Source organism: Cervus elaphus, chromosome 5 (genome assembly GCF_910594005.1).
Source record: "Cervus elaphus chromosome 5, mCerEla1.1, whole genome shotgun sequence".
In the NCBI taxonomy this organism is placed as follows: Eukaryota; Metazoa; Chordata; class Mammalia; order Artiodactyla; family Cervidae; genus Cervus; species Cervus elaphus.
Window position 1 is genome coordinate 19,407,769 of NC_057819.1, and position 12,579 is coordinate 19,420,347.

Here is a 12,579-nt window from a genome sequence, read left to right on the forward strand (position 1 = left end):
GCTGGAGGTAACGGCAGAAACCGCGTAGCCAGACACCTAACCGCCGGAGCTTCCGCGTGGGGCGGGGCGGGGCGGGGCGGGGCGGACCCTGGGCTAGAGGAAACCGGGCGAAGTCGGCCGTCGTGAGGGGTGTTTGGACAGGTTGTCGGGAGAATTCTCTCGTTGACTGGCCGTGCGGGTCCGTCAGGACAGAGGTCGGAGGCGGAGCAGCGCCCGGGAGGGCAGGCGGTTGGGGCCGGGGGCGGGGCGGGAGGTGGGAGGGGCAGGGAGCCGGGCCGGCGGCGCTGTCACTTCAGCACCAGGAAGTAGGTGGTCCAACCGGCCAGCAGCAGCGCCCCGATGAGCACCGTGTAGCTGAGGAGCACGAAAGCCAGCAGCTCTCGCAGTAGCTGCAGCACGTGGATGGTGGACGAGGTCGGCATCGCCCTACACGGGAGGCCCGAGGACCTGCGGAGTGGGGGCACGCAGGAGACCCTGAGCACGCCAAGAGGACGGTTCTCTCTCTAGACCAACCTCTGCTGGACACTAAGCAAGCGCTACCGAGTCCGGCACCGTTAGAGGCAGTGTGGACACGGGGCTAGACTAGGACCTCTAAAAAGTAAACACACCTTCCTAAGGCTAAGGAAGCCCAAAGTGCTGATTTTCTCCCTAACAACCACGTGGACACTGTCTGTATTTACATTATGTAGTTCTTTTAAACGGAACGTTCTCCTCATTCTTTGGCTCCTGATCTGGATTTGAGCTCAGAGGAGGGAAGCCTGGAGAGGAGAGTTCCCAGTTCCCGCTGCTGCACTGGTCTTCATCTCCAACCCTCTCCTCCCGTCCACCTCCTGCATTTTTAATGTTGCGAGTGTTGCTAATGGGCTGATGGAGTAAAGCTTGCTTTTTGCCATCATTCAAGCTGCAGTCCCAGCTGTCAGCGCTGCTTGGGAGAGGAAGAGAGATCCTTTTGAGTAGGGGGAAAGCAGCGGGCCCTCGCTGCAGCCCTTCTGCAATTTCTGTGGCCCCAAGGCTTATCAGTTTTCAAGAGGACCGCTGCTTTGTGGCTAGGCGTGCTTGCCCTTCTGGCCAGCCAGGATCGCAGGAGTGCCAAGAGGTGGGTATCAGTTTGACTCTGGGCTTATCTGTTTGCCCGTCATGCTCTTGGCATCTGCTCCAGCCCTCTATCTTCCATCACGGATGGAATCAGACGGTAACAATTACAAACCAATTCTTTACCTCCACTGCTGCCCTACCCAGCAACACCCCTTAGTGCCAGCCACCGACTTCCCTGTCTCCCCACTTCACTCACTCAGCAGTTTCCACGACTCCTGCGCTGTGGCAGCTCCACGGTCCCTCTCCGGTCTGCTGTCCTAAGGTAGGCTTGTGTGCGCTCCAGCGATGTCGGCAGAGCTGAGGGACTTTCAGGCAGCAGCTGCGCTCACCAACTAGGTGTGGTCTAGAGACCAATCACAATCTCCACGTGGCCTCCGAGCTCTCACGGAGCTGCGCACAGGCAAGTCCAGACCAGGCGGGGCGCTGGCAGGCTTGCCCACCCTCTGCCTGTGTCACCACCACAGCCCACACAGCTCTGAGGTTGCCTGCAAAAGCTCCTGCCTTAGAGGTGTTGAGCAAGTGGTACACAGTGGGGATTTCATGGTCCTCCTGCCTGGCTTTTCTAAACACTGGGTGGGATACGGTCCAGATTCTTTTCTAACAAACTTCCACAAAGAGCAGTCCCATCCTTGAGTCTCAGACAAGAAGAACCACTGTACATACAATATTCACTTATGATTGCCCAACTAAAGCAAAAACTTTAGCTTTTTTATTTTTGTCTTAAAACATGCAATTTCAAGCATTTGTGTGAGAACTAGCTCAGAAAACCAAGAGCTCTCAAGTGCTCAATGCTAATTCGGTGTTGCTGTTTAGAGACTCATCATATAGACACCTTTGCAATGTACCCACTTCCAATTTCAACTCTGCCAAATGTAAGGTAAAAAGAACCAGTCAGGATTCCAGCCAATAAAGAACAGACCCTTTCCCAGATGCAGCAATGAAGGGAAAAGAAAGCACAAACTTTATGCTGCTCCCCGTTCCTCTGCTTTTTGTAGTAGTTTGTAGTTAAGACTATGTTTTGACCTTTAAAAAAAAAAAGGCAGTGTGGACATCAACCCTTTTATCAACATCATCATCCAGAAGCCAAATGGCTCTCTAATTTGATCAGGATCTCTTATTATCAAATCATTGCCCCGCTGCAGCCGGGTTGAAAACAGGAGCAGAACATTATCAAGCTGCGTGCAGGAAGCCAGTGAGTAATTACTCCCCACAGAGACCTGGTCATCTGGAGGGCTGTGTCCTGCCTAGTCACAGGCAAGTATGGCTGAGATTTATATTCCAATCCCACACCAAAGTAACATGCAAAAGGCTACTAAAAGAGCCCTGATTCTGTTACCCTTTAACTCTCACATCCTTCATATGGATATTAAGGCAGTTTTGTGTTCCAGCCTTTGTAGACTCTAGTCACCACCCAATTAGAGGTATTTTATACCAACAGAGTGGCCTTCCCAGGTGGCTCAGTGGTATAGAATCTGCTTGTCACTGCAGAAGACGCGGGTTTGATCCCTGGGTCTGGAAGAACCCCTGGAGAAGGAAATGGCCACCCACTTCAGTATTCTTGCCTGGGAAAATCCCATGGACAGAGGAGCTTAGTGGGCTACAGTCCATGGGGTCACAAAGAGTCAGACCTGACTTAGCAACTAAATAATGTCACAATGGAGTAACTGAAGCTGAGACACATTATATAGCTTGAAGTTCACATGCATCCATTTAGAAGTAAGAGAGTCTGAGAAATTTTACAGTACTGTCTTTGATTGTTGGATGACAAAAAGCATCCTCTATTTTCTACAGTATGTCATTGTTAAACCATAGGACTGAAATATATACAAGGTTCTCAAGTATAATTCATTCTGTTTATCATTCATAGTCTATGCGGTGTCTGTATTTGTCTGCCTGGCCATCTTTATCACAGCCCCTCTCACTGGCTGCTTTAGGCACTCAGTTTGTTCTGGTATTTTTTTTTTTTTTTAAGAAGTATTTTTTTTTTTTTTGAGTTCAGCTCTGCTGACTATAAACCGTACAACTGAGGACAAGAGACAGACTGCATGTCAGATTAACTATAATCCACCTGTCGTGAGGACAGAGCTACAGTGTTTGAACACATGGAAATTTCCCTTCCCAGTTCTCTTCAAGAATTAAATGTGCTGTTACCTGGATTAGGGGAGAATGGATACATGTATGGCTGAGTCCCTTTGCTGTCCACCTGTAACTATCACAACATTGTTAATCAGCTATACTCCAACATACAAGAAAGAGTTTAAAGTGTGCTATTTTAAACCTCGTGTAACCATTAGTCTCTTGCTCCACAGTTAAACTACAGTTCAAATACTTATTTCTCTTTTGGCTACAATTCAAAAGTGTACAGAAGGACACAAAATAGCGCCTATGTAGGCTTCTTTATCTACGGAGACTTCTTTTTGTAGGACTGCTGGTGTTGCAGAACCGTCTACCCAACTAGACAAAAAGTCCAGACATGATGTAAACAATCCACCCTTTCCAAGAATAAATGTACCATTCACGTACCCTTTTTCTCAGTAAGGGCACACTTCTTTGGGACAAAGACTGCTTCAAGTATTAAGTGAACTTACACAAAGGCGTATAATATATAATTATCCCCCACTTTCTATTTGCATACAAATGAAGCAATTGAGGTTTTGAAGTCTTACGCTGAATGCATTTTTAGGAGCTGACCTAACTATGCTCAGAGCAAGAGAGTGGAGAGTCATGAGTGAATGCAGACACATGAGACACAACTGAGCATCTGTTCACAGGACAAAACCCCAGGCAAGGGGACTTGACTGGACTTGAATTGAATCCCAGGAGCCAAAAACACTGATGGACAAGGTGCGTTTTATTCTCTACAGCAGCTGAGACTGAGAGCCATTGGGGCTGGAAGGTATAAACTAATCTCCCTGGGCTAACAAGGAGTTGAGAAAGGATTCCTAAAACAGGAATTGCTTTCTTTAAGACGTTTCCAAATACTGAATGTTAAAGCCAAGTTAAATTCACAAGAAGCTAATCTTTTAAATATTCCCTCTTCTACCCCTCATTTTCACATTAAAGATATTTTTTTTTTTAATGCAGAATTTTCCCTTCACTCATAACATGGCGTGTGCTAACAGAATTTCACTAGAGAAAAAAGAGACAAAAACATGTACAGGTACTAATTAACAACAGAAATGACACCTCGGGGGACTTCCCTGGTGATCTGCTGGCTAAGACTCTGCACTCTCAATGCAGGGGGCCTGGGTTTGATCCCTGGTCAGGGAACTAGATCCCACATGCTGCAGCAAAGAAGATCCCAAGTGCTGCAACTGACACCCAGTGGAGCCAAATAAATTTTTTTTTTTAAGAGAAAAGAAATAACACCTGGGGAGGGACACTGACTTTGGACCCCAGCAAAGGGGTGGGGGGGTCAACTAATTTTGCTGGAGACTTGGGCAAGGGCTGTAAAACCATTAATTTAGTCCCCTTCTTGGCCTTAACTTCTTTCAGATGCTGGGACGGAGCAGGAGGGAGATTTCCAACTTCACTGCCAGCACCTTCTCACCTCCCTTCCACAGCCTAGCAGTCTCCTGGGAACGGTAGCAGCTGGATGCCTGGATCACCAACAAGCTGTACCGGAGGGGGGATGACATCACCAGACCAGGGAGCTGGGTGTTTCCTAGCAAAACAAACACTGGAGACCATGTAAGGAGTGGCTGTAGACTGCTGGGGCAGCAGGTGTGGCACTTACCTGCGAGGGGGAGCTGCCAGATGCTGAAGAAGCAAAGCTGTCATTGCTCAAGGTGGGGGGGGGGGCGCGGGGAACCAGCTGGATGGTGGGGCTCAGGATGAGCAGGGAAGAAAACTGAAGGCATCTACCACTGAAATTTCTTAAGAGTTAATAACACGTGCACTAAGAATGCATCTTCAAATACATTCTCAGAAAGATGAGTCTTCCTCAATGCAAAAAGCCCTTGATAAGTCAGGGACCCACAACAATTAAGCTGATCACAGAGAGCATAAACTCTGTCCTGGGGCAAGAAGCTCTTCCAAACCTTTGCTTTTTTAGAAGCAGAGGAATCAAAAACAGAGGAACCAAAACTTGCCCTGACGACCGGGTAACATAGAGACTGGTGACACTGGATGTAAGGTGCCATGTTCTACAGGAAAAAACAATCTCAAACTCAGGGATTTGAGATACCAGCCTCAGGCCCCTAACACTGGGCCACTGCCCTAGGCATGATGCACCTCCAAGAAATTCAGCACTATTTATTAGGGGTTGTACTTCCACTTTTATTTTCATTTTTACCTGGTTGGTCCCTGCGTTCTTAAGAACTGGCCCCATTTATGTGGCTGAACAGATTACCCATCCCCACCACCCTTCATATATTTCCAGAGGTCTCTAATGGAGATCCTGGGCTCAGAACATTAAAAACTGGGATTTCTTTTACACAGGCTGAGTCTCTTCCATTCTTCTTTAAGAAATTTAAGAACACAAAAAGAGAAACTGAAAGGAGAAAACAGCCTAATTTAAGAAGCTGACCCCAAAGTAAATTCTGCATTCCTGTTGTTATTCCTATTATTCCTGTTTCTCCATGGAACAGCACTGCTGTTCCAGTAACTTCTTCAAAGTAGCAGTTTATTCTGTAGTTCACTGGTAAGTCTACTTGGAATGCCCTAGAAAGGTTTTTCCATTAGTGACTCTATCCAGCTGGCCCCGTTGATTAGTTTAGTGGTGGCGATGACATATTCTGTACCTCCATCTTCCAGCTGGGAGAGAAATCGCAGGGCGGCAATTTCAGCAAAGGTTACACCCCCGAGGAAAAAGATCAGAGTGACTCGGTTTTCTCCTGGTTGACCTAAAATTTGAACATTTCAGAATGAAGAATCATTATCATTATTTAAAAAAATTATTTATTTTTGGCTGTGCAGCATGTGAGATCATAGTTTCCTGACCAGGGATCAAACCCTCGCCCCCAGCATTGGAAAGCACAGAGTCTTTACCCCTGGACTGCCAGAGAAGAACTATTTATTATTGATGCTTCTCGTCCCACCTCTTAAAAAGACTGCATCATTCCTAAGAAAAGTCATATATGTCTTGGTACAGATGGTTCACATGAAACTCAGGAACCATGATTTTGATCTCAGTGTTTTTTCTAACTTCGGAGATCCTCAACTCAGAGGCTGAAATCTTTTAATCCTGAGGGAGTAACGAGTTCCAGTGCTTACAATGTAATTCACAACTAACAAAAGCAGCATATTGGACTCTGACTCCTAAGTCCTTTACAAATGTATTTTACAAAGCAATTGCTCTAATACGTGAAAACCACAGAAACAGTGCATGAGTATCTGTAGATCTGGGCCCTGGACTTACGTTTCTTTTGCAGTCCTGTGGGCAACGGCTGCCGTTCCTCAAAGTGGGGCCCTGGGAGGATGCGCAGAACTTCCTCAATACTCCGCCAGCCAGGCCGGGAAAGCAGCTGGGCCAGTCGCACACTGAGTGGGGCGTAACCACTGTATACGTATGATATGTCCGTGGGGTTCTGTTAAATCATTGAAGAGAAAAGCGCTTGTACAGCAAGAGACAGAGAAGGGGAGCCACCTAACTGCGGCTTTGGGGGTAATGCAAAGTTATTTGATTTGGCTTTGAAGGTAGAAACACAAAGCCCCAAAATAGCCTGCTCCAATGCTGAAATATCTGGCAGCAATATTGAAATATCTTTCTCTAATATCAAAATATTCTTCTCCGGTCTACTCATGCTTGGCTCTGTTCTTAGCAGCCAAGGATTCACTTTCTTCTTTTTTGTAATATATTTTTAATTGGAGGATAATTACTTTACAATAATGTGTTTCTGCCATACATCAACATGAATCAGCCATGTGTGCACGTGCTCAGTCGAGTCTGACTCTGCGACCCCATGGACTGGAGCCCGCCAGGCTCCTCTGTCCATGGCATTTTCCAGGCAAAAATACTGGACTGCATTGCCATTTCCTCCTTCAGGGGATCTTCCTGACCCAGGGATCAAACCCTAGTCTCCTGCATGGGCAGGCGGGTTCTTCACCACTAGCACCACCTGGATAGGTATACATACATCCCCTCCCTCTTGAGTCTCCCTCCTACCCCATCCCACTCCTCTAGTTTGTCACAGAGCATTGGATTTGAGCTTCGTGCATCACAGAGCAAATTCCCACCGGCTATGTATTTAACATATGGTAATGTGCATGTTTCCATGCTACTCCCTCCAAAGGTTCACTTTCGATTCAAACCTTCAAAAGCCACTCAAAGCATCTCGAGGTACTGAAGATGGAAAGTTGTTACTTGGTTTGGCAAGAAACTTCTTGGCAGGTAAAGTGTCACTGTCTAGCTGAGAAATAGAACCCTTGGACCTGTCAATTCTACTTTCAGGCATCTATCCCACAGAGGGGCTTGTACTCCAGAGGAGAAAAGACCAAAGCACAAACATATTAATGCAACACTGTATGAATTAGTGAAAGACTGCAAATGACTTGAATTTCTAATAAATCATAAAACAAGATATAACTGAAAAACCACTATGGAGCAATTAAAAAGAACTTAAAAGAATGAAGGAGGGGGGACTTCTCTGGTGGTCCAGTGGTTAAGAATCCACCTAATGCAGCAGATGCAGGTTTGATTTCCTAGCTGGGGAACTAAGATCTCACACGCTGCAGTGCAGCTAAACCCATGAATCATAGTAAAAGATCCCACATGCAGCAACTAAGACCTAATGCAGTCAAATACATATATAAAAGAATGAAGGAGGGGCCTTCCCTGGTGATCCATTGATTAAGACTCTGTACTTCCATATATGCAGGAAGCACAGGTTCCATCCCTGCTTAGAAGTAAGATCCTGAGTGCTGAGAGAGTAAGAGGCGGATGGGTGAGGTTGGTACAGGCTGGTCACGGCAATGAAGAGCCAAACTAATACATGATTTACATTGTACAATACAGGAATTATGGCTGTCATTCCAATACCAAAGAAAGGTAATGCCAAAGAATGTTCAAACTACCACACCATTGCACTCATCTCATACGCTAGTAAAGTAATGCTCAAAATTCTCCAAACCAGGCTTCAGCAATATGTGAACCGTGAACTTCCAGATGTTCAAGCTGCTTTTAGAAAAGGCAGAGGAACCAGAGATCAAATTGCCAACATCTGCTGGATAATCAAAAAAGCAAGAGAGTTCAGGAAAAACATCTATTTCTCCTTTATTGACTCTGCCAAAGCCTTTGACTGTGTGGATCACAATAAACTGTGGAAAATTCTGAAAGAGATGGAAATACCAGACCACCTGACCTGCCTCTTGAGAAACCTGTATACAGGTCAGGAAGCAAGTTAGAACTGGCCATGGAACAAAAGACTAGTTCCAAATAGGGAAAGGAGAACATCAAAGCTGTATATTGTCACCCTGCTTATTTAACTTATATGCAGAGTACATCATGAGAAACGCTGGGCTGGAGGAAGCACAAGATGGAATCAAGATTGCCGGGAGAAATATCAATAACCTCAGATATGCAGATGACACCACCCTTACGGTAGAAAGTGAAGAAGAACTAAAGAGCCTCTTGATAAAAGTGAAAAAGGAGAGTTAAAAAGTTGGCTTAAAGCTCAACATTCAGAAAACTAAGATCATGGCATCTGGTCCCATCACGTCATGGCAAATAGATGTGAAAACAGTGGAAACAGTGACAGACTATTTTTCTGGGCTTCAAATCACTGCAGATGGTGATTGCAGCCATGAAATTAAAAGACGTTTACTCCTTGGAAGGAAAGTTATGACCAACCTAGACAGCACATTAAAAAGCAGAGATGTTACTTTGTCAACAAAGGTCCGTCTAGTCAAGGCTATGGTTTTTCCAGTAATCATGTATGGATGTGAGAGTTGGACTATAAAGAAAGCTGAGCGCCGAAGAATTGATGCTCTTGAACTGTGGTGTTCGAGAAGACTCTTGAGAGTCCCTTGGACCGCAAGGAGATCCAACCAGTCCATCCTAAAGGAGACGGGTCCTGGGTGTTCATTGGAAGGACTGATGTTGAAGCTGAAGCTCTAATACTCTGGCCACCTGATGCGGACAGCTGACTAATTTGAAAAGACCCTGATGCTGGGAAAGATTGAGGACAGGAGGAGAGGGGGACGACAGAGGATGAGATGGTTATGGCATCACCAACACAATGGACATGGGTTTGGGTGGACTCCGGGAGTTGGTGATGGACAGGGAGGCCTGGCGTGCTGCGGTTCATGGTGTCGCAAAGAGTCAGACACGACTGAGTGACTGAACTGAACTGAACTGAACTGATATTCCCACCGGGGAGAAACAATCCAATTTTAGCACTGAGAGAAGAGATTGTTTAATTGTTAGCTTTTGTGCCAACAGGCACAAAAGCCCCTTATGAAAAACCAAAAAAAGAATATAAGAAAAATGAAATTTAGAAAGATGGGAATAAATAACAAATATAAAGCAAAGTGCACCCTACTTTGAAGACCCAAGGTATAGAATATGCACCATTTATGTAAAAATGTTTGTCTAGGATTGCCTGGTGGTCCAGTGGCTAAGACTCTGTATTCCCAAAGCAGAGGGCCCGGGTTCAATCTCTGTTCAGGGAACTAGATCCCACATGCCACAGTTAAGACCCGGGGCAGTCAAATCAATAAATAAATATTTTAAAAAATGTTTGTCTATACATAGAATCTTTCTGGGAAAATGCATAACGAACTGGTTATAATGATCAATTCCGAGTGGAGACTGAAGTTGGCTGTGGGAGGAACCTTGTTTCTCACCAACTGCTTTCCTTTTGTACTGGATCCTTGCCTGACCCTCCCCACCTTCTACCTGGTGCTCTGTGACCAGGAGGCAGCCCTATGGGCTCCAGACCAGCTGGAAAATGGAGAGAGGACAGGACTGTGCGGTCACGTTTTGTTGCCCTGACTCCCTCTCTGTAATGCTGCCAGAGGCTGGTTGAGTCCCTTGGCTTGTCACCACACAGCTCTGCTCTCCAGGTTCTGGAACCCCTGCCCTCAGACCTCAGATGGGAAGGGGTGAGTGGTTCTCTACTGCACTGCCTGTCCCTGGTCCACCCCATCTTTATAAAACTCCATCAAACTACTCAGTACAAGAGCACTGCTTTCTGCTAGGATCCACACATTAAAAAAAAAAAAATTAGAAAACTGTCTTTAGAAAGGAAGGTGGATGAATAGATCAAGTATCGTTATGTCGTGGCAATAAACCATTAACAGGAACTCAAATGAGTTGAAGTGTGTATGGGGGTGTCTGACTCTTGTGACCCTGTGGGCTATAGCCCACCAGGCTCCTTTGGCCATGGGATTTTTCAGGCAAGAATACTGGAGTGAGTTGCCATTTCTTCCTCCAGGGGATCCTCCCAACCCAGGGATCGAACCCGAGTCTCCTATTATCTTCTGCATTGGCAGGCGGTTTCTTTACCACTGAGCCACCTGGGAAGCTCTCAGTGAGTTGAAGAGTAGCATCTTACTTGCTCATTTACATCATCCATCCAAAGGCGTAACGTTTTCCGGATAGTGGGGTAATTGTTTCTGCCCCCCGTCTGTGGCTTCAGCAGACCAGCCTTCTCAAGGTTATGCAAGGTCAGGATGTGCTCATAGCCGTAGGTCTGCAAGAGAAATCAAATCAGGAAAACGGTTTCTGTGACTTTCAAAAAGGAGCACTTCCAACAAATCCACTGGTGAGCACTCTGGGGCATGTTACCAAAATCCAGGTGCTGACTGTCCACGGGCACAGGGCAGGGAAGGACAGAAGCCTGTCCTAAAGCTGCTTGCCCATGACAACAAATCCAGCTCGCTGGATCACTCAAAGCATTTAAACTTTTCACCTTAAAGTTCCAAGAATTTATGGGCCCAACTTAAGTGAGCATCAAATAAATTACAGTATTCTGGACTTCCCTGGCAGTCCAGTGGTTAAGATCCCATGTTTCCACTGCAGGAGGTGGGGGTCTGATCCCTGGTCAGGCAACTGAGATCCCCCATAGCCTGGCCAAAAAAACAAAAATTATAGTATATTTTTATATGGAATATAATTAGCTGTTAAAAGTAGAATGAGGCAGACCTACACATCCTGATTAAGAACAAGTTTCTGGATTTATTCTTAAGGACAAAAAAATAGAATATAGTAAGTCCTCTAGATACAAAAGAATTCTGTTCTGAGAGCACGTTTTTTAAGTCCAGCAAAGTTAGCCTGAGTATCCAACTAACACAATTGGAGGGCAAGCTGCAGTTTCTCTTAAGCCTCACATTGATGGAATGCACATTCACATCTTGGAAAGTTTGTAACTTTCGAAGGTTTGTGTGTACAGGACTTACTGTACTTCACGTAATAGGATTTTATTTCTATTAAAAGAGATCTAATAAGCAATAAAAGCTGATGCTTATATGACACTTTTCATGTTTTAAGTGCTTTGTATCTGTTAACTCAATCATTCTTACTATACTCCACGAGGTAGATATTATTATCTCCATTTTACAGAGAACTTTAAATAACTTGCCCAAGGTCACACAGCTAATGAGTAACAGAGCTGGGACTCAGATCCAGTTGCTCTCGCCCCATGGTCTGTACATGTAAACATTCTTTGTACACACATGCAAAGAAGGGGATCTGGAAGCACACAAACCAAACTGCTCACGTGAGTCCCTGGAGGGGAATGTGGGGGAGCGGGAGGCGAGGGTCACAGTTTGTATTGTGTGTGTGTGTGTGTGTGTGTGTGTGTGTGTGTGTGTGTGTGTGTGTGTGTGTGTGTGTGTGTGTGTGTGTGTGTGTGTGTGTGTGTGTGTGTGTGTGTGTGTGTGTGTGTGTGTGTGTGTGTGTGTGTGTGTGTGTGTGTTAGATGCTCAGCTGTGTCCAACTCTATACGACCCCATGGACTGTAGCCCACCAGGCTCCTCTGTCCATGAAATTCTCCAGGCAATAATAATACTGGAATGGGTTGCCATTCCCTTCTCCAGGGGATTTTCCAGACCCAGGGATTGAACTCGGGTCTCCTGCATTGCAGGCAGATTCTTTACCTTCTGAGCTACCTGGGAAGCCCTTGCACCATATACTTCTGCTTCATTTGAATGTTATATGATGAGAATGCATGTGTAATTTTTTAAAGGCGAAGCAAACAAAAAACCCAAACTAAGTATTTAGTTTTGACAATAACGTACTTAGCTATAAATAGTAACAGCAAATACATACAGCCTGAAACATTTTTAAACAGGAGAATTTTAAAAACAATGGTGGGCCTTTCCTTACTGTAAAGTTAACTGGCTTGATTTAAGTAAGTCAGCTAAAGAATTGTCACCAGAAAGTTCCCTTCCTCTGTGGAATTGTCTGGTTAAAGAGCAGGAGCACTAGGCCCTGGCTGTCTGGGTTTAGTGCTGGCTCTGGTACATACTATCCATGGGATTCTCTGGGCAAGAACACAACCACCACAGATATGCAGATGATACCATTCTTATAGCAGAACGTGA

General features: G+C 45.5%; 1 protein-coding gene and 1 long non-coding RNA gene across 2 annotated transcripts in view; one reads left to right on the forward strand and one right to left on the reverse strand.

Moving 5' to 3' along the window:
- The first annotated feature begins 101 nt into the window (after positions 1-101).
- Positions 102-5,342, forward strand: LOC122693944. The gene is made up of 3 exons (XR_006341066.1): positions 102-1,096; positions 3,779-3,939; positions 4,591-5,342. It is a non-coding gene; the product is annotated as an uncharacterized LOC122693944 (long non-coding RNA).
- A 10-nt stretch (positions 5,343-5,352) lies between these two features.
- VPS33A (VPS33A core subunit of CORVET and HOPS complexes) overlaps positions 5,353-12,579 on the reverse strand; it is a 29,432-nt gene continuing 22,205 nt past the window's right edge. The window contains exons 11-13 of the mRNA XM_043901944.1: positions 10,590-10,727; positions 6,455-6,623; positions 5,353-5,939 (exon numbers count right to left, since the gene is read on the reverse strand). Coding sequence (XP_043757879.1) covers positions 5,758-5,939; positions 6,455-6,623; positions 10,590-10,727 — 489 coding nt within the window. The 3' untranslated portion in view covers positions 5,353-5,757. The remainder of the gene's footprint in view (positions 5,940-6,454; positions 6,624-10,589; positions 10,728-12,579) is intronic.